The 27,295-nt window shown below is 46.1% G+C and overlaps 1 protein-coding gene across 2 annotated transcripts in view; it reads left to right on the forward strand.

Moving 5' to 3' along the window:
- The window catches only part of PDE8A (phosphodiesterase 8A), a 163,210-nt gene that overhangs the window by 12,264 nt on the left and 123,651 nt on the right, over positions 1-27,295 (forward strand). Inside the window, exon 1 of one of the 2 annotated variants that reach the window (XM_035132258.2) lies at positions 9,632-11,902. The exons of the other annotated variant lie outside the window; for it this stretch is intronic. Coding sequence (XP_034988149.2) covers positions 11,666-11,902 — 237 coding nt within the window. The 5' untranslated portion in view covers positions 9,632-11,665. Of the gene's footprint in view, positions 1-9,631; positions 11,903-27,295 lie in introns of those variants that run through there. 2 annotated transcript variants of the gene reach the window in all.

Here is a 27,295-nt window from a genome sequence, read left to right on the forward strand (position 1 = left end):
TTTAAACGTGCTAAGTGCATGGATCACAATAGCGGCACAGTTAAAACCCAAGAAGCTTAGTTTTGCTGCAGAAGCAGAAGCCTGTGTGTATCGCATATACTCTCTGACAAGGAGAAGCCGTTCAGAAGAGAAGGACCTGGCTTGCAAAAATAAGTATAGGAATAGAGGGCGCCTCGGCACAGTGCAATGCGAGCCCGATTCTCCCTTATGAGGAAGGACGGTTGCTCCGTGGTAGAGCACCTGTTCTGCATGCAGTTCGATCCCTGGTATCTGTACAGGGGTCTGTAACCCTGGAGAGCTGCTGCCAGTCAGAGCAGGCACGACTGGGCTAGATGAACCAGCTTTCTATGTCCCTTTGTATGCTCATTCACAGCTGACTCGAAGATTCCCTAAGAAGGTCATTCGAAGAAGGAGCAGCCGGTCCTCAGTAAGGCCAGCAGCGCCCATCTCACAATCCATTCACATTACTAAACATCTTCAGGGCTAGGAAGCAAATGCCTTAAGGGGTTAACTCAGTGTGCCGCATGCTGCAACATCAGCCTCTCCCACCCTTCCCTTCAAATTAAGCTTTAATTATATGGTTCTCGGAGAAAGTACTTGCCTCCAAAACCTTTCCATCTGTGCTTGGTCTCATTTCAACGCACTTGCTATGTTCACCAGCCTGCATGAGGTAGGCTGACCACTTATGCATTGCCGAAAAATGTCCGGATTTGCATAAAAATTGCATATGTTAATATATATATATTAATATATATATATTAATATATATATATATATCTGCAAATTTAGGAATGGTTCTTGCAATTTAAAGATAAATACAAGACATTTCACCATAGCGGGAGGAGATTGGCACCAAGTGACCTGTGTACCTGTTACCCAGATGCTTACTGGAAGTGCAACAGCAGAGATCATTCGGTTTATAACTTAAGGATTAGTTCTGCTACTGTTAATATCTGCTAGCGAAGAGGGGCATGGAGTAGAGATGTTGCTTAGCAACCAGGCAGAGTAGAGTGATCTTCACAGAGGCAGGACGCACCCTGATTGGCCGTGCATTTATGAAGGAGTTTTTCCAATGTATGTTTGGTTGATTGTCTCCCTGCTATTTACAAAGCCCGAAGCAAGAAAGAAAAAGCCCTTTGTTCCTTTCTCCTCAGACTAGTAAAGGTAAAGGTAAAGGGACCCCTGACCATTAGGTCCAGTCGTGACTGACTCTGGGGTTGCGCGCTCATCTCGCATTATTGGCCAAGGGAGCCGGTGTATAGCTTCCAGGTCATGTGGCCAGCATGACAAAGCCGCTTCTGGCAAACCAGAGCAGCACATGGAAACGCCGTTTTACCTTCCCGCTGTAGCGGTTCCTATTTATCTACTTGCATTTTGACGTGCTTTCGAACTGCTAGGTTGGCAGGAGCTGGGACCAAGCAACGGGAGCTCACCCCGTCACAGGGATTCGAACCGCCGACCTTCTGATCAGCAAGCCCTAGGCTCAGTGGTTTAACCACAGCGCCACCTGGGTCCCTTCTCCTCAGACTAGACACTGCTTTTGTTCAGTTTTCCTCAGGCAAGCGTTATCGGGATTTCTTTTCTCTCGGGCTCATTCCGCGTTCTTTAAGCGACTTTGATAAGAATGCCAGCTGTTGATGGGCAACTTCAAGGCTCTCCCTTCTTATAACTCTTTATCTTTAAACTGCATTCTGAACCAAACAGCCCTTCAGACAGGGGATGCCTTCTGATTGAGGACTATCTTAAAATAAAGCATTGTACTCTGTAAACTGGGGCACTGGGCACCCAGCTATGCAGGTGTCTGACCTTGGCGCTCTAGCAATCAGTAGCCCAGGAGGCTGTGCATTTTTTTTAAAAAAAAATGTAACCAGGGTGCAGGGAAAGCTTAAATGGGGTTTCTCTGTGGCCTGTAAGGCAAAGTAGTTCTCTGAACTCCCCATATTCCAGAAGGTGTACAAGCAGTGACCACAACTTTATTGACTTCTGTCATAATCAGTAGCTTCTACTCTAGACTGAGGCCCCATCTCCACTACACATTCAAAGCGGTTCCACACCACTTTAAACAGTCATGCCCCGGGGGCTGCAGTTTGTTAAGGGTTTGTTAAGGGTGTTAGGAGAAGGGGACGACAGAGGACGAGATGGTTGGACAGTGTTCTCGAAGCTACGAACATGAGTTTGGCCAAACTGCGGGAGGCAGTGGAAGACAGGAGTGCCTGGCGTGCTGTGGTCCATGGGGTCACGAAGAGTCGGACACGACTAAACGACTAAACAACAACAACAAGGGTGTTGTGTAGGGCTGTTTTTCAGCCGGAACTTGCCGGAAGTCAGTTCTGGCACCTGTCAGTTGGGCGCCATTCTAAGAGAACGAAGGAGGTGTTCTCAGGGAGTTCTGGCACCTCATTTTCTAGAAAAATAGCACTGGTGTTGAGTATTGTTAGGAGACCTCTATTCTCCTCACAGAGCTACAATTTCCAGAGTGGTCTAACAACCAACCCTCTGTGAGGGGAACAGGAAATCTCTCCCAGCACCCTTAACATACTACAATTCCCAGGATTCTTTGGGGGAAGCCGCTGCTGTTTAAATTGGTATGGGATTGCTTTAAATGGATAGTGCAGATTGGGCCCGGCTGAGGTCCAGCTAACAAAGTCTGGGAGTTTTCTTTGCCTTTGGATTGACACCACTTTCAGCTTCAAATGTGCACAAAGTTCAGACATAATGTCTCGACCCCCTGTTCGGTTTGCAAGTTTGACTTGCTCTCTATTTACTAATGTTCTGCTCTTTCTGTCCTTTCTCCCTCCTTCTCCTCCCAGTTTCGCCGTTGTCTTGCATACCTGTACTTTGTCCCCAGCAAAAGCGGGCAGAATTCTTTTGAACTTCTTAACTCTGCAGGAAAAAACAAGCTCCTTACTGTCCATGGGGGGAAAGGTCTATGCATGATAATACATTTCTGGAGCCGTTTAAAGGACTAAAACTGTTTCCGCCCCTCATTTGATGCAATGTGGTGTTCGGGAGCACATGCAGTGCTCTCGAGGTGTTCCCCTGGTCCCCAACAACACTCTGTGCTCACCACTCGCTGCTCCCTTGGTCATGAGACGGGGAAGGGGGCTACGTTTTCATCCCTTGAAAAGGTGTTGTTGTTGTTGTTGTTGTTGTTGTTGTTGTTGTTGTTGTTGTTGTTGTTGTCATCGTCATCAATAATAATATACTGCCCATCTGACTAGGTTGCCCTAGCCCAGGGGTCAGCAACCTTTTTCAGCCATGGGCCGGTCCACCGTCTCTCAGACCATGTGGTGGGCTGGACTATATTTTTTTGGGGGGGGGGAATGAACAAATTCCTATGCCCCACAAATAACCCAGGGATGCATTTGAAATAAAAAGACACATTCTACTCATGTAAAAACACGCTGATTCCCGGACCATCCATGGGCCTGATTGAGAAGGCGATTGGGCCACATCCAGCCCCCCGGGCCTTAGGTTGCCTACCCCTGCCCTAGCCACTCTGGGTGGATCCCCCCCCCAAATATTAAAACCACAGTAAAACATCAACCATCAAAAAGTTCCCCGAGGTTCTAAAAATGTATTTTTAAATTGCTGTGATCTGTCCTGGGACCTCACGCTTTTATTTATTTGTTTAGCCCCTCCTCTAAGGAGCTCAGGGTGACATATACCTATTATATTATATATGAATGAATCACTGCCAAAAATAATAATCCCAAAGCAAGTTAACAACAAAAACATATACTGTATAAAACAATTTCAATACAGACTGGGATAAAAATGTCTACTTCGAAGGCTTGTTGAAAAGGGAAGGTCTTCAAGAGATAATAGAGCTAATTCCTATCTGATATGTGAAGGGAATTCCAAAGGGTGGTTGTCCCATTTTATTTTTTTAAATCCTCACAACTATCCTGCAAAGTAGACTATATCAGTAGCCTTTTCTGATCCAGGATCCAGCCTGAACCCCAACCTGCAACATAGAATCCACTTGACAGTGCAAAAATGAAATATATTGCCTTTTGCATTTTCTTTCTAAGGTGACTCTTGTTCATTTGGTTAGAAAGCAGGCTATGGAGGCACAAGACGCAGGAACCTTGTTGAAGCTAAGCAGGCCTGGCTCTGGTCTGGGCCCTGGAAGGGAGACTCCCTGGGAACTCTGCCCCCTTGAGTTCCACAGAAGAAATACAGTATGGAAATCGAATCAATCCTAATTTCAAGTTATTAATTATGTGTGCATGCATTAAAGCAGGTATGGCCAAACTTGGCCCTCCAGCTGTTTTGGGACGACAACTCCCATCACCCCTAGCTAACAGGACCAGTGGTCAGGGATGATGGGAATTGTAGTCCCAAAACAGCTGGAGGGCCAAGTTTGGCCATGCCTGCATTAAAGGATTCATACCCTGCCTTTATAGTATTTAAAACACCACTTGGGGAAGCCCACAGTTTTACTGTTCTGTACAACAACATAATGCATAGGAGAGTGAGGGTTGGTTCTGTTGGAAAACCAGTGGGACAGTGATTTGCTCAAGGCCACCCCAATGAGCTTCCTGTCCGGCAAAGCGTCTGAAACTCTGATCTAAACTGATCCGGTTCCAATGTTTTCAGAAGGAGACGGGGAATCTGGGACTCTACAGAGGCTGTTGGACTCCAACGCCCATCATCCTTGGCCGTCAGTCATGCTGGGTTGGGGCTGATGGGAGTTGTAGCCCAGCAGCAAGTGGAGGGCCACAAGTTATTCACTGGTCGCTCTATCCTGATCGGCGCAGCTCTTCTCTTTTGCCCCTTTGCCCTGGATAATACCACTTCTTTCTGCATTGTTTCTTCCACCTTCCTTTTCCTTAAATGCAGCCTATTATTGCTTTGGATTTCGATGGGTTGTCCTGCATGCCCCACATAGCTGCCAAGTTATCCCTTTTTTAAAGGGATTACCCCTTATGCTGAATAGGCTTCCTCGCGAGAAAAGGGAAAACTTGGCAGCTATGATGCCCCAAACACCACTTCATCGGCGTTTGTGTACACTATAATTATGCAGGTTTTCCCAGGGAACATAACCACAAGTACCTATCGCTATCACTAATCAAAACATTCAGGTAGGTGGCAATTATCCCTGGGAAAAGAACAGTAAACCCAGCAAGGTTAAATTTAGAGGACGTTTCTAACCACTTCAGAAGATGCCGGATAAAATTGGCAACTTTCCTGTCAACTGCTGGGCACTTGCTGAGCTGTCAGAACAGCGTGTGTTGTCCGCCCTGCCCTGAGCTCTCCATGTTGCCCTCAGGTGTGGAGGGTAGGGGCGGAGGACGAATTTGCATTAAACTTTGCATTTTAACCCACCAAGTCCGCATTTTCCGAAGCACGTGAGCTAGCACAACTGTTGTTGTCGTTTAGTCGTGTCTGACTCTTCGTGACCCCATGGACCAGAGCACGCCAGGCACTCCTGTCTTCCACTGCATCCCGCAGTTTGGTCAGACTCATGTTTGTAGCTTTGAGAACACTGTCCAACCATCTCGTCCTCTGTCGTCCCCTTCTCCTTGTGCCCTCCATCTTTCCCAGCATCAGGATCTTTTCCAGGGAGTCTTCTCTTCTCATAAAGTGGCCAAAGTATTGGAGCCTCAGCTTCAGGATCTGTCCTTCCAGTGAGCACTCAGGGCTAATTTCCTTCAGAATGGATAGGTTTGATCTTCTTGCAGTCCATGGGACTCTCAAGAGTCTCCTCCAGCACCATAATTCAAAAGCATCAATCCTTCGGTGACCAGCCTTCTTTATGGTCCAGCTCTCACTTCCATACATCACTACTGCGCAACAGTTTTCCTTTGAAATTTGCACTTCTCTGAATTTTGTAATAGAGTTCTTAAGCGAAATGTGTATACTAGGGAAAAGTGTGCATATGTATACTAGGGAAAAGAACATGGAAAAATGCGTTCTATTAGGGTGGTTTGTGTGTGTGCAAAAATGTGTATATTAAGCAAAATTGCAGATAACTTCTCCGGATAATGTAGGAATCAGGCTTTTAGTGTGCCAGCATCCGTCAAAGCATCAGAAAAGTGATTGTTTGATCAGACTCTTATTTTCTTTCTGTTGCCTATTGTAGACCTTCCTTTTAAAAACAAAACAAAACTGAAGCCTTTAAACTGGAGATCGTTATTCCAAACTATCTATATATTGGATTCATTTCTACGGTTTTTATATATGTTTGATGTGCAAATTTCTCCCAGTCTACACATTTTTGTGTGCCATTTCACCTCACACATTTGCAAAGTATATCTCCCCTAATATTTATATTCTCCTTAACATGTATTATACTCTATACACTAACGTACTCCTTTTTTTTTAAAAAAGCATTTTATTAAATTTTCCAATTAAAACACATTAAACAAAACAAACAAACATTAAAAAACAATACAACACATACATTCATCTTTTTAGCAATTCTCTCATTCTCAATGCTCCACCGAGCTTGACTTGCCTCCCTCCCCTCATTTGGTTTTCTATTCAGTTCTTATCTCGCAGTTCCTTTATACCTCCCATTTAAAGTCAATTCGTAGGATTTATTTCAGTCCTGCAAGTGTCTTTAAACTTCTACAGTTCTTTTCCATATAGTCCACAAATTTACTCCAGTCTCTTTGGAACCTTGCTTCCCCTTGGTTCCGGATCCTGCTAGTCAGTCTTGCTAGTTCCGCATAGTCTATCATTTTTGTCTGCCACTCTTCAATCGTTGGTAACTCCTGAGTTTTCCATTTTTGGGCTAACAATGTCCTAGCCTAACGTACTCCTTATTAAGTGTGTATCGCATTTGCATTTGCACATCGCATGACTTGGATGGAGAACTGCTCTGCAAAATCTGGAGATGCGTGGATTTCTAAAGAAGGGTGTATTTTGGTTCACATAGCGTTTCAGAAAGCACAAATTAGATAGATTCGTATTCAGACTGAATCATATTTCTCCCCCACCCCCAAAGGAGTCTGCTTTGTGCTTTGTATTAGCTGCCACTACATATGTATTTATTTTCTTGTTTTCGTTTTAATCACATGACGGGTTTTCTTTTGGCCTGTGGCTATGAGAAAAGGACCCAACCCTTTCCATACAATCTTGCTTCACATCTGCCTCTTTCAAAGAGGAGTCATGAGTGCCGAAGGGAGGAGAGCTTCTAAATGGGGTGTGATGACACATAGCTCTACTTCTCCTTTACATCTGTAGGTGTGGCATGGGATGTGCTGGACCGTTTTCTTGCCTCGGTAAATGGACTGGACGAGAGCCAACAAACTGAAGCTCAATCCAGAAAAGACGGAGGCACCGTTAGTAGGGGCTTCCCTAGACCAGATGGATGGGAGGTGGCCACCTCTTGCTTGGTTTACACTTCCTCTGAAGGAGCAAGTCCATAGCTTGGGGTTATTTCTGGATCCCTTGTTGCCCCTTGAGGATCAGGTGACCTCGGTGGCATGGAGTGCCTTCCATCAGCTTCGGTTGGTGGCCCAGCTGTGCCCCTTTCTAGACAGGGATAGCCTAACTTCTGTCGCTGTGGTAACCTCCCTGGTCCTGAATGGGGTAACTGCCCCTGAAGGACCAGGTACACAGCCTGGGAGTCATTTTGGACTCACAGCTGTCCATGGAGGCACAGGTTAATTCTGTGTCAAGGGCGGCTGTCTACCAGCTCCATCTGGAACGCAGGCTGAGACCCTACCTGCCCGCAAACTGTCTTGCCAGAGTGGTGCATGCTCTAGTTATCTCCCGCTTGGACTACTGCAATGCGCTCTACGTGAGGCTACCCTTGAAGGTGACCCAGAAACTGCAATTAATCCAGAATGTGGCAGCTAGACTGGTGACTGGGAGTGGCCACAGAGAGATCCTGAGAGATCTACATTGGCTCCCAGTACGTTTCCGAGCACAATTCAAAGTGTTGGTGCTGAGATCCAGTGCCGAGGGCCTTCTGGCGGTTCCCTCATTGCGAGAAGTGAGGTTTCAGGGAACCAGGCAGAGGGCCTTTTCAGCAGTGCCCTGTGGCATGCCCTCCCATCAGATGTCAAGGAAATAAGCAGCTATCCTATTTTTAAAAGACATCTGAAGGCAGCCCTGTTTAGGGAAGTTTTTAATATTTAATGCTATATTGTTTTTAACACTTGATTGGTTGCCGCCCAGAGTGGCTGGGGAAACTCAGCCAGATGGGTGGGGTAATAATAATAATAATAATAATAATAATAATAATAATAATAATAAAGTTCTCCAACCCCTGCTGCAATATCGGCTAAGATGTAAGAACATTTCTGTTTCCACAGGCCTATAACTGGCTATGTTTTCCTGCACTTCATGGTGGCTACGTGTTTCAGATGGGTTTTTATTTTTAATGGTATTTTTATTACAGACGTACTCGCTGCCTGGGGCTCATTTGGAAGGGCAGGATAGCAATGCAACAAATGTATCTTTTATTTTTTATTACCCACCCTTCACCTTAAGCTCCAGGGCAGGTTACAACACCCAAGCACAATATTAGAAACCGTTTTAAAAAACGATACAACCTTAGAATTGTAGTGTTGGAAGGGACCCTAAGGATCATCTAGTCCAGCCCCCTGCAATGCAGTTTTCCAATACAGGATCAAACCTGCAACCTTGGGGTTATCAGCACCAAGCTCTAACCAACTGAGCTATCCAAGCTCAGTCTTCTTTCAGTCTTCTTTATTTCTGTCCCTTCCTTCTTTTTATCTCTCTCCTTTCTCTCTTTAACTTTTGTTTTCCTTTAGTGTCCTCTGCTCTGGGCCATTTTGAGGGTCCACAGAGGAAAGCCGTGGTTGATGAAGGACCCTGAGTGAGAGGCAGGGAAGGGAAAAGACGTTTGCAGACTGAGAGAAGAAAGGAGAGCTGCCAGGTGAGAGCTGGGAGGGTCCACCACTTTCTGGGTCAGGCAAGGCCAGACCCTCCAAGTGTCCCTATTTTCCAGGGGCAATCCCAGATTTGCAAAACCTGTTCTGGTTCCTGATTTAATCCTGGAATGCCCCCGTTTTCCTGTGGAGGTCCCTATTTTCACCGGAGAAATGTTGGAGGGGATGGAGTTATATGACACCCTGCCCCCCCCCCCAGCCAAGGAGATCAAGCAGACAACCTTTCAAAGCCACCTGAAGGCAGAAGGAAGTTTTTTAGGTTTATGGTTTGTTTAAAAATGTTTTTTTTTATCTATGTTGAAAGGTGCCCAGAGTGGCTGGGGAAGCCCAGTCAGATGGGTGGGGTATAAATAAATAAAAAATTGTGGAATAGGACGTCCCTATTTTCATCGGAGAAATGTTGGAAGGTATGGAAGGGTTAAGAGCTCACCCTGGCCAACAGCCACCTCTCCTGGGAAGCAACGCATTTGATCCGAACTGATTTCAGGCGCGGATTTCAACAGCCAGCGCCTGCTGCTCACTCCGCTGAGCGGGGTCGGGATGTGGGGGTGGGTGGGTGGGTGGGTGGGCGTTTACCCCAGCAGCCCTGCCCCGGGGGCAACCGATCCCCGCCCTCCCACAGGCCGTGCGTAAAAACCTCTCCAGCAGGGCCAGCTCCGCCTCCGTTTCCTGCGCTCTGCTTTGCGCGCGAGAGGACCGGCCAGCCAGCCCACCCCCAGGCCGGGCAGGCAGGCAGCCGATCCGAAGCAGCAACGGCGGAGGCGCGGGCAGGAGCGAGTGCAGGAGGAGGAGCCGCGCAAGGAGCCGGTTTGAAGTTCGCTCCTTCGCCGCCAGCCGGGTGCGCCGCGCCACATTGGCCCTCTCCGTTCATTTGCATTGACGCCAGTAAAGGCTGGAGGTCAGCGCTGGCGGGGGCTTTTATTGGCTGCGACGCGGCGGAGCCTACCGGGGCTGTCAAACTCCCGGGCAGATCTTCTTCTCTCTCCCCCCCCCCCCCTACCTCACCCTCTTTCCTCCCTCCTTTTCTTCTTCTTCTTTTTTGGAGGTGTTGGGTTCTTACGGGAGGGAGCGTGATGAAAAGAGGGAGATCGTGCAAGCCGGGAAGCCTCGCTCGCTACTAGGGAGGAGAAGGCGAGGCGAGTGCGCGACTGGGCTGCGGAATCGGCGGCAGCTGCAAAGATTTCGCCGGGAGCGCCGCCGAGAGAAGCAGCAGAAGAAGAAAAAAGAAGAGGCTACCAGCCCCCACGCGCCTGGGATTTTTCAAAAAAATATATATTAGGAAAAGAACCCCCTCCGCTTCCCCCTCGCCATTTTAATTCATTCCACGCAGATCGGAACTCCCCGCTCTCCTTTTTTTGCTTTCATTTTTCACTCCTCTTTTTTTTAAGGGGGGGGGCCGCACTCCGTTTTGGCGCAGAATAAAAGCCACATTTCAAAAAACACAACCAAAATGGAAACGGAGGAGGAGACGTCGGCTACCGGCTGGAAAATCTCGGGTTTTTTTTCTTTCTTGTGAAAAACTTAACCTCTGTGTTTGTTACAATTCTTGCTGCTCTTCTGGGGGAAGGGAAGAGAAGAGGAAGACGGAGAAATCCTCGCTCCTCTCCTGGGCTTGACCCTGCCCCTGCTCCCCCCCCAGGCCCTGCGCGCCTTCTCCCCAAGGGTGCAGTTATTGAGATGCTCTCCATTTCTACGGGTCTTCTTTTGCACCGGCGCTCGTGCCTTGGGTTGATGCGCTCCGTTTGCAAGCTTCCCTCTCCCCTTTTTTTGGGGTGTGTGTGCTTGGGATAAACGGGGTCCTCAGTGCCCCTTGAATGGAAGGCCGTTGCTGGGTTCTTTTTTAACCCTAACCTTCCAGGAAGAAGAGTTAGCCCGGAAGAGAAGCCCTTTTCGAAGAAAAGAGGGGAAGTAACGTGTGAATGTCCGCAACGCGTTTCCAGGTTTTCAAGCGCAGCTCTTGCGAAAGAGGTGCTGGAGGAAGAGGAGGGGGAGGCGTTTGGCTAGGAATATGAATTTGATGAACGCTTCATGAGGTTCCCACGATAACACCAGAGGGGGCTTTATTCGCCCCCACCCCCCGTCCGGGAAGCCCCACTTGGGAACTGATTTATTTTAATATTTTGGGTGGAAGGCAGTATCCGACCCACTTCTGGGGGTCTTGGAGGCGGGGGGAGGGGCTTGGCGTGTGGAAGGGTAGGGCTGGGGGGAGTGCCCCCTCCTACTTCGATGTGATTTGCAATACACTAGAAATACAAACGTGTGGGGGGGGGAATACTTTTTTTTTGGAGGTGCTAAGGAGGGGGCCGAGAATTAGTACATTCTGGCATGGATCAGGCTTCTAATTAAACCAGGAAGACGGGGGGGCTGGGGATTTCCCCCAATTTTCTTTCTCTCTGCCCCCCCTCTTTCAACTGACTTTTTTGTGGTGGTGGTGGGGGTTGTCAGTTAAACTCTCCTCCCTCCAGTCCTGCTCTTTAACCCACTTTCTGAGATTGAGATCATCAAGACAACCAGTTTTGTAGGGTTAAAAGGAAGATTAGGGGGAGAAAGGGGAGGGGGGGAGAAAGCCCCTCCGCGCGTTCCCCACCCCAATTTCTCAGCCGCCGCCAGCCATGCGCCTTTGGGTTTGGGGTTTCTGCCTAAGGAACAGCTGACGATGTGGAGTGAAGCCGTGGATCAGGAACCAGATACAAACTATTAAGAGAAAGGAGACGCCAAGGAGCCAGTTTTCCCAAGAGGAAAGAAAAAAAAGGAGACGAGGTAATCTTGAGCACTAGCGGCTTGAAAGCGCCACCATGGGCTGCGCTCCCAGCATCCACATCTCAGAAAGCAGGGTGGTTTATCACAGTAACAAAGAGACGGAGGACTCGAACTCGTCGCAGCAGCAGCAGCAGCAGCAAGGCAACCCTGTCTCTGGATTATTCATTAAATCTTCCAACACCTCCACGTACAAGTTGAGGACTAATCCTTCCAAGAAAGACAAGCAGGACAGCATGGAGGGGGAGTCTCGGACCAGCAGATCCAGTGTTAAGGTAATGGAAAAAGTCGAGTTGTTTGGTTGAAGGGGGACTTCTTGTGGGACCCTGTACTTTTCTCTTATTGATACATTGTTGTTGTTTAGTCGTTTAGTCGTGTCCGACTCTTCGTGACCCCATGGACCAGAGCACGCCAGGCACTCCTGTCTTGCACTGCCTCCCGCAGTTTGGTCAAACTCATGTTCGTAGCTTCGAGAACACTGTCCAACCATCTTGTCTTCTGTCGTCCCCTTCTCCTAGTGCCCTCAATCTTTCCCAACATCAGGGTCTTTTCCAAGGATTCTTCTCTTCTCATGAGGTGGCCAAAGTATTGGAGCCTCAGCTTCACGATCTGTCCTTCCAGGGAGCACTCAGGGCTGATTTCCTTAAGAATGGATAGGTTTGATCTTCTTGCAGTCCATGGGACTCTCAAGAGTCTCCTCCAGCACCATAATTCAAAAGCATCAATTCTTCGGCGATCAGCCTTCTTTATGGTCCAACTCTCACTTCCATACATCACTACTGGGAAAACCATAGCTTTAACTATACGGACCTTTGTCGGCAAGGTGATGTCTCTGCTTTTTAAGATGCTGTCTAGGTTTGTCATTGCTTTTCTCCCAAGAAGCAGGCGTCTTTTAATTTCGTGACTGCTGTCACCATCTGCAGTGATCAAGGAACCCAAGAAAGTAAAATCTCTCACTGCCTCCATTTCTTCCCCTTCTATTTGCCAGGAGGTGATGGGACCAGTGGCCATGATCTTGGTTTTTTTGATGTTGAGCTTCAGACCATATTTTGCGCTCTCCTCTTTCACCCTCATTAAAAGGTTCTTTAATTCCTCCTCGCTTTCTGCCATCAAGGTTGTGTCATCTGCATATCTGAGGTTGTTGATATTTCTTCCAGCAATCTTAATTCCGGCTTGGGATTCATCTAGTCCAGCCTTTCGCATGATGAATTCTGCATATAAGTTAAATAAGCAGGGAGACAATATACAACCTTGTCGTACTCCTTTCCCAATTTTGAACCAATCAGTTGTTCCATATCCAGTTCTAACTGTAGCTTCTTGTCCCACATAGAGATTTCTCAGGAGACAGATGAGGTGATCAGACACTCCCATTTCTTTAAGAACTTGCCATAGTTTGCTGTGGTCGACACAGTCAAAGGCTTTTGCATAGTCAATGAAGCAGAAGTAGACGTTTTTCTGGAACTCTCTAGCTTTCTCCATAATCCAGCGCATGTTTGCTATTTGGTCTCTGGTTCCTCTGCCCTTTCGAAATCCAGCTTGCACTTCTGGGAGTTCTCGGTCCACATACTGCCTAAGCCTGCCTTGTAGAATTTTAAGCATAACCTTGCTAGCGTGTGAAATGAGCGCAATTGTGCGGTAGTTGCAGCATTCTTTGGCACTGCCCTTCTTTGGAATTGGGATGTAGACTGATCTTCTCCAATCCTCTGGCCATTGCTGAGTTTTCCAAACTTGCTGGCATATTGGGTGTAGCACCTTAACAGCATCATCTTTTAAAATTTTAAACAGTTCAGCTGGAATATCATCACTTCCACTGGCCTTGTTATTAGCAATGCTTTCTAAGGCCCATTTGACTTCACTCTCCAAGATGTCTGGCTCAAGGTCAGCAACCACACTACCTGAGGTGTACGAGACCTCCATATCTTTCTGGTATAATTCCTCTGTGTATTCTTGCCACCTCTTCTTGATGTCTTCTGCTTCTGTTAGGTCCTTACCACTTTTGTCCTTGATTATGGTAATCTTTGTACGAAATGTTCCTTTCATATCTCCAATTTTCTTGAACAGATCTCTGGTTTTCCCCATTCTATTGTTTTCCTCTATTTCTTTGCATTGCTCATTTAAGAAGACCCTCTTGTCTCTCCTTGCTGTTTTTTGGAAATCTGCATTCAGTTTCCTGTATCTTTCCCTATCTCCCTTGCATTTTGCTTGCCTCCTCTCCTCCGCTATTTGTAAGGCCTCGTTGGACAGCCATTTTGCTTTCTTGCATTTCCTTTTCCTTGGGATGGTTTTCATTGCTGCCTCCTGTATAATGTTACGAGCCTCCATCCATAGTTCTTCAGGCACTCTGTCCACCAAATCTAAATCCTTAAACCTGTTCCTCACTTCCACTGTGTATTCATAAGGGATTTGATTCAGATTGTATCTTACTGGCCCAGTGGTTTTTCCTACTTTCTTCAGTTTAAGCTGGAATTTTGCTATAAGAAGCTGATGATCTGAGTTACAGTCAGCTCCAGGTCTTGTTTTTGCTGACTGTATAGAGCTTCTCCATCTTTGGCTGCAGAGAATATAATCAATCTGATTTCGATGCTGTCCATTTGGTGATATCCATGTGTAGAGTCGTCTCTTGTGTTGTTGGAATAGAGTGTTTGTGATGACCAGCTTGTTCTCTTGACAGAACTCTATTAGCCTTTGCCCTGCTTCATTTTGAACTCCAAGGCCAAACTTGCCAGTTGTTCCTTTTATCTCTTGATTCCCTACTTTAGCATTCCAGTCCCCTGTAATGAGAAGAACATCCTTCTTTGGTGTCATTTCTAGAAGGTGTTGTAGGTCTTCATAGAATTGGTCAATTTCACTTTCTTCAGCACCGGTAGTTGGTGCATAAACTTGGATTACTGTGATGTTAAAAGGTCTGCCTTGGATTCGTATCGAGATCATTCTGTCATTTTTGAGATTGCATCCCATTACAGCTTTTGCCACTCTTTTGTTGACTATGAGGGCCACTCCATTTCTGCTACAGGATTCTTGCCCACAGTAGTAGATATGATAGTCATCCGAACTGAATTCGCCCATTCCCTTCCATTTTAGTTCACTGATGCCCAGGATGTCGATATTTATTCTTGTCATCTCATTTTTGACCACATCCAGCTTACCTCCACTCATGGTTCTTACATTCCAGGTTCCTATGCAATATTTTTCTTTACAGCATCGGACTTTCCTTTCGCTTCCAGGCATATCCGCAACTGAGCGTCCTTTCGGCTTTGGCCCAGCCGCTTCATCAGCTCTGAATCTACTTGTACTTGTCCTCCGCTCTTCCTCAGTAGCATGTTGGACGCCTTCCGACCTGAGGGGCTCATCTTCCAGCGTCATAACTTTTATATGCCTGTTGTCTTTGTCCATGGAGTTTTCTTGGCAGGGTTACTGGAGTGGCTTGCCAGTTCCTTCTCCAGGTGGATCACGTTTAGTCAAAACTCTCCACTATGACCTGTCCATCTTGGGTGGCCCTGCATGGCATAGCTCATAGCTTCTCTGAGTTATTCAAGCCCCTTCGCCACGACAAGGCATTGATCCATGAAGGATCAATACATACTGTGTATCAAACAGGATATTGGCCCCTGTCTGTTGAGTTGGTTTTAGGTTGGTTGGGGACCTGTTTATCTGAAAATGGCCATTCCAGCGGAGTTATTTATCCCCCCCCCCTCAATTCATCCTTTTGCAAACAGAATTAGGTTTTAAGGGTTACACTCTATGTCCTGGAGCAAGGGGTGCAGAAATTCTATACAGTACATGTATGCCAATTTCATATTGTTTGAACTTTCTTGGGCCTGCATGTGTCTAGTAGTGTGAGAAGTGATACTGACCTGTACAATGTCACAGTAGCAAAGCTATTATTATTTCACCCTTGCCACCCCACCCCCCCGGCCCCTTTTAACTTACCCAGTTTTCGTGGATATAAGCAAAAGTTTGTTTTACCCCCCCAAATCTGAAACATAATGGATTAGAACTGTTGATTTAAGACACTGATTTTTTTTCACACGCAAACGAACACAGAGGACTCTGGCCTTCTAAACTTTTGCAAGGATTTGTGAGCGTTCGTGTGCAGACCAGGAACAAAATTCACCAAGATTAACGATAAAGGTGGTCAGAAGGGGAAACATGTAAAACCCAGTTGGATTTTTGCAGTAAATGTGTGGTTGCCTATTGTAAGATGTTCCAGGTGAAATCGCTATGTAGAATTTACAAGCAAGTTTGTTTAGGATTATGGTAATCAAAACCACAAAGGTCATCCCGCAAGAACCGAAAGACGAAAAGGCACTAGGAATATTGACTCAGCTAAGAAAATAAATATTTTTAAGGATCAAAATAGACATACTAATGCCTGCCCTGTTCAAGGTTTGCAGCCCAGTTAAACTGTTATGCTCAAAACAATAAAATGAATTATACTATAGCTTGAAATATTGGTTTCAGTGAATACTTGATTCCAGTGAAACCTCATTATTAACTTTTTAAAAGCTTATTTAATATTTATCTCACCTTTTCGCCAACGTGCTCAGGGTGGCGTATATAGCTCCGTCCCATTTTTATACCTGCAACAGCCCTGACAGGTAGATGAGGTAAAGAAACTGGCCTAAACACAGGCCTAAGGGAAACAGTGATCTAAACTAAGCAGATATTTGAACTTGGTTGCATTTGGTCTAAACTGACCAGTCTGGGTGCTGCACTGAACCGGATTAAAAGTGTGGATGAAGATGCAAACCCGTCTTAATTTCAAGTGCTTCAAGCAGTTGAATGAGGTCTAGGTAGTTTGTTTATCAGGCAATTCTTTAGGGACCGTTTGCTGTCAACATCCCCTTGTGTGTTTTCATACTTTAGGGTATTCTGTTGCAATGAGCAGTTGCAATAAAACAAACAAGAGCTAGAGAGGTGTCCATGAAATTACGTACTGATTTTAATTCTAGGTGTGCTTGCTAGGAAGGGAGGAAGAAGGTGGTAAGCTTAGATTATGAAACCTAAATGCAGTGCTTTTTTCTTTTAAAAAAATGTTTAGGGGTCCTCTCAATTTCCGACTCGTATTGAAATACTGCCCTTTAATGAGGCCAAACTTAGATTCACAAAATGTTTAGGGGTATGCGTCCCCCTGCGTCCCCCAGGAAAAAAAAAAGCCCTGCCTAAATGTAATGCCTGTTGCTTTTCCCATGTAGGACGAACCAGGTGGGTGGTTTTATGTTGAGCAAAGTGTGTGCGTGTGGAATGGCTAAAATCCTCATGCTCAGCTCCTCTCCTGCAGTGTTCAAAATTTCCCAGGTGCATTTTGCTACTGGTGTGGTTCTAATTGCGACTACTGTACGTGGAGATTTCTGCGTACTTGGTTGGCGATCACTAGGGGTGCTAACTTGAATAAAACGGGGGGTGGGTGGGTCCTAAGTAAGCCCCACTGTGGATAATCGATCACAAGACACAATTTAAATGGCAATGCTCATCAACTTGGGGTGGGGGGCCTCTCCCTCAAATATTTTATTGGGGGTGGGACTAAAGGCCCCTAGGAGTTGGCTCCTATGGCGACCACAGTTTAAAAACCTCTGCCTTTCGATTTCCACTGTGTGTTTTCCTCCCTCTTGCATACCTGGCCAAGTGAATTGTTGGCCACAGTCGAGCAATGTTGTTGAGATCATAGAATTGTAGCCTTGGAAGGGAAATCTAGTCATCTAGTAGATGTTCTGTTGTGACTTTCGCAACCTAGGTTTAAGGTGCTATTTGGCACCTAGCTTATATGTCTTGAGTTTCTAAGACTGCTCTGCTGTACGTAATCAAAACTGAAGCCCCCCCCCACACTGCCAAAACCAGCTTTAAAGTATGTAAAGCAAAAAAAATTAGGTGATCCAGTCTCAGGGATCATGCTTCCATGGAAGTAAGTTCCTATTAAATCAGTGTGGATTTGTTGTGACTTTTAAGCAAGGCTCTGATCCGCTGCGTCTGAGTAAACCCCATCAAACACAGTTGTACTTGCTTCTGAGTAAATGTGTAGGGCCTTTGTGCCAATGAGGTTTATCAGAACTTAAGCCTAAGATTCATGTGTTGCATGAAACTCTGATCTTGGCATGTGAAAGGGTCAATATTTTATTCTTATTAATTTGTTTATTGAGGGGGGGAAATAGTTCTCAGGCTTCTTGCCAGATCGCTAAGGACTTGTGTGGCATCTTTTAACATTTTTGCTTTTCCTGGATGGTCACTGAGTGATCACGAGAAACTCTTAACAGAGAAGTAATATAGTTGTGTGTAGGTGACTTTTGAAATGTATTTTTGTCTCAGTTTTTCCTCGCTTTTCCTATAAGCCTTCAAATCTACGAAGAAAGAAGAAAAGACAGCAAATATTGATATATGACAGACATACAGTTGAGTGAGGGATGGGTGGGGTGGGGTGGACTTGTATATTATAAATATTGCATAAAACATCTTCATCTCTAGTGCCTATTTCCAAGTCGAATGGTGAAATTGCAACCACTGTGGTAAATGAAATCAAATTAGGTATACGACCCCAAAACTCTGAAATGTGTGTTTAACTCCCACCCACCCACCCATCTCTCTTATACAGTATAGGATTGAGGATTTAACTGTTTTAAAGATTACAAAGATCACCAGGGCAGATGCGCACCACACATTTAAAGCATATCAATCCACTGCAAATGGCTTTCCTCCAAAGTATCATGGGAAATGTAGTTTGCTATCTCACTGGGAATTGTAGTTCACAGAAACCATAGTCTCCATGATTCTTTGGGTGGCTGGGGGTGGTCATGTGCACCAAATGTGCTTTAAATGTGTGGTGTGGATTTGTTGAGACTGTATCAGGATCTTGCAGTAAAATTTAGAAGGGGCTCTCTGGTTGATTTCAGCCTGAATTCAACATACTGTACCACTTCTTGATGGGTTTAAGGCAGAGATAGGGAACCTGGTCAGGGATGGTGGGAGATGTAGTTCACCAGATGTTGCAGGTTCGATCCCCAAATGGGACAACCGCTTACTCCTGTATTGCAGGGGGTTGGACCAGATGATCCACTCTACCATTTTACGTTTCTATTACTACCGTATTTACGCAAATCTGATGCACCATCAAATCTAATGCGTGCCTCAAATTTCAAAAAACCAAATAAGTATTTGCCATGCCAGTGGTGTTTTTCAAGTTTGCAACCAAATCTGATGTGCCATCAAATCTAATGCGCGCCCTAATTTTCGCAACGTGATTTGGCCAAAAAAGGTGCGCATTACATTCGAGTAAATATGGTATGTCTATATCTATATCATCTATATATATCTATATATCTATATCTATATCTATATATCATCTATATCTGCTGCCTGATGAATTGGGAGAGCACCTTTTAAATAAGATCAGTTAACTGATTAAACCTTGAATTTCCAGAGATGATACCTCATGTCGGTTCTTTGACAAGAACAAGCAAGACTAACATACTCTTCTCCTTTCCGCTCCTCTCTTTAAACGGAATTGCTTTTACTCATGAGCTAAATAGGAGAGTGTGGGGTTTATTTATTTGTGAATGGTGCATAAAACGAGTTTGCTCTTTATTCTGTACTGCATTCATGTTGTGCTCCTTTGCGCTGCAGTTGACATATATTGTACACAACGGTGTCTAACCTGACTGCGTGCATCAGCGAAAGGGGTTGCAGCCACATCTCCTGCTGTTTGCCACGTCATCGGCAGCTGAAAAGTAAAAAAAGAACGAAGGGTCTTCTGGCACCTTAAAGATGGGACAAATTTATTATGGCATGAGCTTTCATGGGGAACAAGCACAATGATTTGGCTTTTTTTTAAAAAAAAATATTTTAAGGGACGCGGGTGGCAGAACCTGTGCAATAACTTGAGCCATAAAAATAGAAGGTAAAGGTAAATGGACCTCTGACCATTAGATCCAGTCGCGGATGACTCTGGGGTTGCGGCGCTCATCTCGCTCTGTAGGCTGAGGGAGCTGGCGTTTGTCCGCAGACAGCTTCCGGGTCATGTGGCCAGCATGACTAAGCCACTTCTGGCGAACCAGAGCAGCGCACGGAAACGCCGTTTACCTTCCCGCCGGAGTGGTCCCTATTTATCTACTTGCACTCGTGTGCTTTCGAACTGCTAGGTTGGCAGGAGCTGGGACCGAGCAACGGGAGCTCACCCTGTTGCAGGGATTCGAACCGCCGACCTTCTGAGCGGCAAGCCCTAGGCTCTCTGGTTTAACCCACAGTGCCACCCGCGTCCCTTAAAAATAAAAATGTGCATAAATAACATATGTGAGCCAGGGGTTGTGATTTATTCTGTATCTATTAATTTGATGTGTCTGTTGTTAGAAAATCCATCCCAGACCAGATGGAAGGGTGGGCTGTGTTTTTAAAATGCACATTGTCATTGTAATCTGAATGCTGCTCCATGTAACTTCATAACCTTTTTTTAAAAAAAGCTCATAATATTAATACTCTAATAGTAAGGCCTATATTATTATTATTTCGCCATGAGTGGTCGGGAACCAAAATGTCAAGTGTGAGGCCAGGAAGGCGTCTGCTCTGTCTGAGTGCTCGTCCGCAGGCTGGCACTGTGTAGGGCCCCCCCCCCCCCAACGTGACCATATCGAACCTTCATTCAAGGTTAGCAAGGAACAGATTATTTGGGTTTGGTCCATGCATCAGTCAAGTTGCTATTTTAATACACAGAAAAAAGTGGGTCTTCAGAGTCTCAAGCTTCCCCCCCTTTCCCCTGCTACCTGACTCTTCCGACTTGCTGCATCAAGGGCTGAACCTGGGACCTTGTGCATATATAAAGCAGGCACTCTGCCACTTCGACAGCCTTCCTGTTGCAGTCGTCTGTGCTCTTGACACATGCTGAAATCCAAATGGCGCACATTAGACCTCCAGGTGTGTAAATGTCTACGGGACTGTCGTTCTTGGCATCGTGAAAGCCAGGTTAGACTGGATCGACGTGGTCTGGCTTTCCAGTCAAATATATATTTCCTCCCTATAAAGTACAGTCTTTTATTTTACCTTTGCGCTGGCTATAAAGATTGAATTTGATTATTATTACTGCGTTTCTATCCCACATTTTACTCCAAGGAGCTCAAGGGGGCAGACAGAGTTCTCTCCCTCCTCGTTTCATCCCCACAACAAGCCTGCAAAGTAGGTTAGGCTGGGAGGCAGTGTTTGGCTCAAAGTCACCCTAGTTTCCTAGTCCAACACTCCTGCCACTGGCTCTCTAGTGTGGTAAAACCAAAAGAACAGCTATCTAGCAAAGATTTGAGGAAGCTGCTTTCAGATCACCTGCTTTTGTGAGCATTCATTCTGATTTGTTTGCAGGGAGGTGTGACGAAGTTATATGACCCCACCCTTTGCGTTGCATTTCCCCTGTTACTTCCTTGATCTCAAGAAGTCAAATTTCTCCCCTTTTTGGGGGTGGGGGTGGGGGAACAGATCTTTCATGCAAAAGTTTCGAACCAACTTTAATGGTGGAACCTGAGTTTACCTGCATGTGATGCAATTTTCTACTCTTCTTGTCTACGAATGGTTGTGGGTCAGGCTTCCTCGCTGGTCTGAGCAAGCAGGCCACTTCCTATCCCTGTTGTCGGAAATCCCATAAATTAAATCATGCATTCTGGGATGTGGCTGATAGCAGTGGTTCAGGTGGCTGAAGGTTAGATCAGGTGCAAGGCAACTTTCGATGTTCTTACGGAGATGCATGATGGCTACAATCCTGATGGTATGTCCGTATGCAGTCTTCATAAACCAGGGCGAATGGGATACTGCTCAGCTACTTACCCCCAATGTTATTTTAATTCAGTCTGTGGGGTTTTGACCATGGCAGGCACAGAGTTAATTACTCGGGCATGACAACAAAGTGGCAAAAATGACTGGCAGATTCACTAATAAAATAAATCCTAGTGCCTCCAGAACTGCAGGTGTAAAGGTGATACATGGAGAGGATTGGTGTAAACTGTGCTTGTCCTTATACTGTATAGCACCAATGAAAAGTGTAGCAAACTTTGCTGAGATTCAGTGTTAGAATCTAAGATCCCTTTAAACCAGCTGTCAGCAAACTTTTTCAGCAGGGGGCCGGTCCACTGTCCCTCAGACCTTGTAAGGGCCGGACTATATTTTGAAAAAAAAAGAACGAATTCCTATGCCCCACAAATAACCCAGAGATGCATTTTAAAGTAACAGGGAACCAGGCAAAGGGCCTTCTCGGTAGTGGCAGCCGCCCTGTGGAACACCCTCCAAGCAGTTGTCAAAGAGAAAAACAACTACAATGGTAACATTTGCAACCTGAGCAGTGCACAACCTGAAGCGCTGAATCTGTGCATGCTCTCTGAGCGATTCTGCGCTTCTGCGCATGCGCGAATCACCGAACCTGGAAGTAACCTGTTCCAGTACTTCTGGGTTCGGTGCATTCGTATCCCGTGATGTACGCAACCCGCAGCAAACGTAACCAGAGGTATGACTGTACCAGACTTTTAGAAGACATCTGAAGGCAGCCCTGTTTAGGGAAGCTTTTAATGTTTAACAGACCATTGTATTTTAATATTTTGTTGGAAGCCACCCAGAGGGGCTGGGGAAACCCAGCCAGATGGGCGGGGTATAAATAATACATTATTATTATGATTATATTATTAATATTATGAATAAAAGCACACATTCTACTCATGTAAAAACACCAGGCAGACCCCACAAATAGCCCATAAATGCATTTTAAATAAAAGGACACATTCTACTCATGTAAAAACATGCTGATTCCCGGACCGTCCGCTGGCCGGATTTAGAAGACGATTGGGCTGGATCTGCCCCCCAGGCCTTAGTTTGCCTGCCCATGCTTTAAACCTTGTATTCGTCTAGCTTTGCCTCCTGACAATGGGACATAATTGGTGACCGTTCAGCCTCTGTTTAAAAACATCTGGAAGCCGTCTGCTCTTTCACTGGACTACTATACTATCAGAAAGTTCCTCTTAATGCTTAGCTGAAATTCCTTCCTTGTCGACTGAAATGCTGGGACTGTGCTGTGGCTGGGATGGAAGGGAATTGCAGGTCAAAGTATCTAGAGGTCACCAGGTCAGCATCAGCTGATGTAAGCAGTCCATAGCAAGGATATGAACCAGGGCCAATTTTTGGCAACCTGTTGCCTTCCAGATGTTATTGGACTGGCTGGGGCTGATGGGAGTCCAGTAATATCTGGAAGGCAACACTTGGTTTGCAGCATTTAGATTCACACACACACACACACACAAATATGCCACTCTTATTTGAAAAAATGGATCAAACAGTTTTTGAAACTCCCATTGTTCAAGCGCATTTTGCGACAGGGAATTTCATTAGCACGAGCCGTTTCTGATCTCTGGGCGCAGTACTGCGCCTAAGATTTCAGATTAAAACTGCAGAGTGGAAGGAAAGGAGGACCTTTTCCCTGCCTTCCCACTTCCAGCTACTCTCTGAAGACTGGAGAAGAGACTGGAGAAGAAACTTAAGAATATTAGGGGGTGGGCAGGGGAAGGGCTATGAAAAAATGAACATAATATTTTAGCTATAGTTCATTCATTTTCAGCTATGTATTCTTGTTATTTAAAAAAAGTGCCTAGACATTCCATTGTTGCGCCCATAACCTAGTTTCAAGGTGCCATTTAGCTCCTAGCTTTCACATCTCAGTTTCTAACGCTGCAAACAGGTGGTTCAGGCGATGGGTAGAACCTCTAGCTTCCATCCCTGGGACTAATAAGGTCCTTCCTTTGAAACACTCAGCGGACACTATAAACAATGGCTAGGCTCTGCCTGCACAGCGGAGAGGCAGCAATGCTTCTGAATACCAGTTGCTGGAAACCACAGGAGAGTTGCTCTTGTGTTCAAATCCTGCTTGCAGGCTCCCCACAAACCTCTCCGTTGGCCCCTGTGAGAGCAGCATGGTGGGCTAGAGGAGCCACTGGCTCTGCTTCTGTTCTGTTCACTTTGGGACAGGAGAATCTATGACACACTCCACTCTTTCTGTTTCCACATCAGCTACCCTCCCTTTTCTTGACTGTGGTTGTTTTGTCCTTGCAGCCGATGTCATTGCTCTGAACCCTTCTCAGCCTTTCCCTCCCATTTCCATTGACGTCAATCATCTTGCACAAAGATTTGGCTTCCCACAATGAGACATTCTAAATTTTCTCCAATGCTCCTGCTGCCTGTCTCTTAAGGCCAAAATGTTTTGCCACGAGAGATGATGGCTTTTTTATTGCATTTTTGGTTGACCATAGTGCAGAGAGTCTCCTCCCTCCCCACTTATATTGACCTGAAGTAAACATTTTATTTTTTTTAAATTTAACCGAAGAAATAAGGCAGAGATGTTGCTTTAGACGAGGTACTGCTTTCAGATAGCACTTCATCACATGTCCCTGACATTTCCTTACCTGATAATTTCCATGTTACATGTGATTTTTCATGTGATATAAAATCCTCTTCTGGAAATCTAGCACTCGTTTCCATGTTGATTGCTTCTGGGGAAAATCCATTTACAACCATGTTAACCTGGGACGTTGTGGGGATTTTGTGCTGTGGTTTCCACATGGTTTTCGTGGATCGTGCCATGTGATGAAATCTGGGATGATATTCCTCATACAGTTCTCTCCTGCCTTTTTCATGAGTAAATCAGAGGGGAACAGAAGCATGCAGATGCTTAAAGGGGAGCGACATGTCCGATGGCACCAGCTGTTGTGTCACACCCCACCCACTGGTGTGAATTAAATTTAGCTTGACATGGTGATATATTGACCATAGTGCAACAGCGTAAAAGGAACGCAGGAAGCCAGGACAGAAGTGCGAGTGTAACCAGGAAAACTAACATAACAATACCCATGTCTGAAAATCAGGGCAGGGAACTCACACGGCCTTCCAGATGTTGTTAGACTCCCAACTCCCATCAGCCCCAGTGAGTATTTGCCAATAGCCAAGCGTGATGAGAGAGTTTTAGTTCAGCAGCATTTGTTTCATTTATGAATTGCTTCCCATGAAACGTTTCAAAGTGATCGGCAATAAAACAATTAAAAGCATGCACATTTCAAATCTGATAAAGATGCAGGCCACAAGACTCCACAGGTGTCACAGGAGCGCGCCGGTCAATAATCACGCAGTTCAAAGGTGGAATTATTAGCAAAAACACAAGCTCCAAAGCAGAGGTCAGCAACCTAAGGCCCATGGCCAGTTCCGGCCCATGAGCTTCCTGGAACCGGCCCATGGCTGTTCCGTGGATCGGCGTGGGCATTCTGTGCTCCCCCCCCGCGGTGCCATTTTTTTTCTCGCTGCAGGGGCTGACTTCTGGGTCAGAAGAGTGCCAGAAATTGCTTGAGCGCACGGACGGGCACACACGCTCTGGCCAACCGAGAGATCTCCTGAGGAGTTGACCAGACCGGCCTCAAAAAAAATTGCCAACCCCTGCTCCAAGGACTCGGTTGAGTGTCAGGCCTAAGGAGCAGAGCAGAGCAGATAATTCCCAGTGGTCTTCCTTCATTAACATCAGTTCCAGAACCTGAGAGTCCCCACCTACCCACAGCTGTCTAAGTCCCCTTCTCTCCAGGGATTTCCCCACACAATTGGAACCTGTGTGCAGCCAACCTCTCCTCCACCCTCTTGATGCCTCTTCTAGTTCTGAGAGACCAGTGGGGAGAGGAGCTTGTCATAGCAGGAAGGGGAGACACCCATGACTCTTCCTTAGCCTGACTCATATCTGCCTCTTGACCTCCCTCTCCCCCCCCCATTCACCTGCTTCAGCTTCTGCCTCTCATTCTGGACTTCTCTCTGCCATAGACTCTCCCCACTCACTAAGCCCTGTTACATCTTCTTCCCAGTTTTCTCGCTCTTCTGCCTCTAACCGCTAATCGTTGTCTCTGAGCCTCCTTCCTTTGGTGGTTCCCAAGCTGGTTCCTCTCACCATTCCTCTGCGTCCAAGCAGTCCATTGACAAAAGGCTCGTTGAAGAAGGAAGGTTTTCAGTAGGTTCCAGAAAAGATGATAGTGTTTTTCTGCCTTGTAATGAGAAGGCGTTTCAGAGCTTAGGGGCTGCCACACTAGTGACCCCATTCCTACTTTGTAGAGGAAAGATGTTTAGATGTGATGGTATGCGCTAGACACTCTCCCCTGTAGAGTGTAGTGATTAGATGGATATATAAGGGGTGTTATGATTGCTTAGATATTCTGGTCCAAGCCCTATAAGGTTTTGTGCTTCGGTGCCTACATGTTGAACTTAGCCTGGTGGCTACTACTACTACTACTACTACTACTACTAATATTTATACCTCGCCCATCTGACTGGGTTTCCCCAGCCACTCTGGGTGGCTCCTAACAGAATATTAAAAACACGATAAAACATCAAACATTAGAAACTTCCCTAAACAGGGCTGCCTTCAGATGTCTTCTAAAAGTCAGGTACAGTCGTACCTCGGGTTACGAACACCTTGGTTTGCGAACAATTCGGGTTACAAACTGTGCTACCCTGGAAGTGCTTTCGCTGTGCGTGCGTGCGCAGAAGCGGCATGCGCGGTCTGCGCATGCGCAAAGCGCAAAAGTAGTGCTTTGCGCATGCGCAAAATGGCGCTTTGGGTCGCGTTCGGCTTACGAACTTTTCGGGTTACGAACTGCGATCCGGAACGGATCGTGTTCGTAACCCGAGGTATTACTGTAGTTGTTTATTTCCTTGACTTCTGATGGGAGGGCGTTCCACAGGGAAGGCCCTCTGCCTGATTCCCTGTAGCTTCACTTCTTGCAGTGAGGGAACCACCGGAAGGCCCTCGGAGCTGGACCTCGAATGTCCAGGCTGAACGATGGGGGTTGAGACGCTCCTTCTGGTTTAGGACTTTAAAGGTCAGCACCAACACTTTGAATTGTGCTCAGAAGCGTACAGGGAGCCAATGTAGGTCTTTCAGGACCAGTGTTATATGGTCTCGGCGGCCACTCCCAGTCACCAATCTAGCTGCTGCACTCTGGATTAGTTGCAGTTTCCGGGTCACCTTTAGAGGTAGCCCCATGTAGAGAGCCCCATATAGAGAGCATTGTAGTAGTCCAAGCGGGAGATAACTAGAGCATGCACCACTCTGGCAAGACAGCCATTGCAACGTCTGGAGGGCCACCAGTTACCCATTCCTGTAATAAAGAAGGGCCCCTCTTGATCCCATAGGACCCTCCCACCAAGAAGGCCTCCCTTAAACCTCTGTAGCTGCAAGGCGACTTACCTGGGAATAAGCACTGTATAAATCTGTGGGGCTTACATGCGAGGAAATATGCATTAGATTACACTGCAAATGACGCGTAGTAAAAGCCTAACATTGAGGTTGATGAAATTTATTCCTACCGGTCTTGGCTGTTTGGACTTTCCTGTCTTCCCTCTGTTTGGGAAAAGTGTTGTGGAATGGAACATTTCCCCACTACTGTGTCCCCCCCCCCACTACTGTGTTTTTATGTGGAAAATGTGCCACTTTTAGAAACGCGTTGTTTAATAAAAGCATTAACATATTGAGCACAGCATAATTCAAGTTGGGAAACTGGGATGAATGCGGCAGCGGCGAAATCTAAAAATCAACTTTGGAATTAGCTTTTTAACAAGTGCGTATATTTATGAGCCTGGCTCTTCAGGCTCACTGCGATGAAGTATGCTGTTTCTGCATTTTTCCCCTCCCCAGA

Source organism: Zootoca vivipara, chromosome 14, assembly GCF_963506605.1.
Source record: "Zootoca vivipara chromosome 14, rZooViv1.1, whole genome shotgun sequence".
NCBI lineage: Eukaryota > Metazoa > Chordata > Lepidosauria > Squamata > Lacertidae > Zootoca > Zootoca vivipara.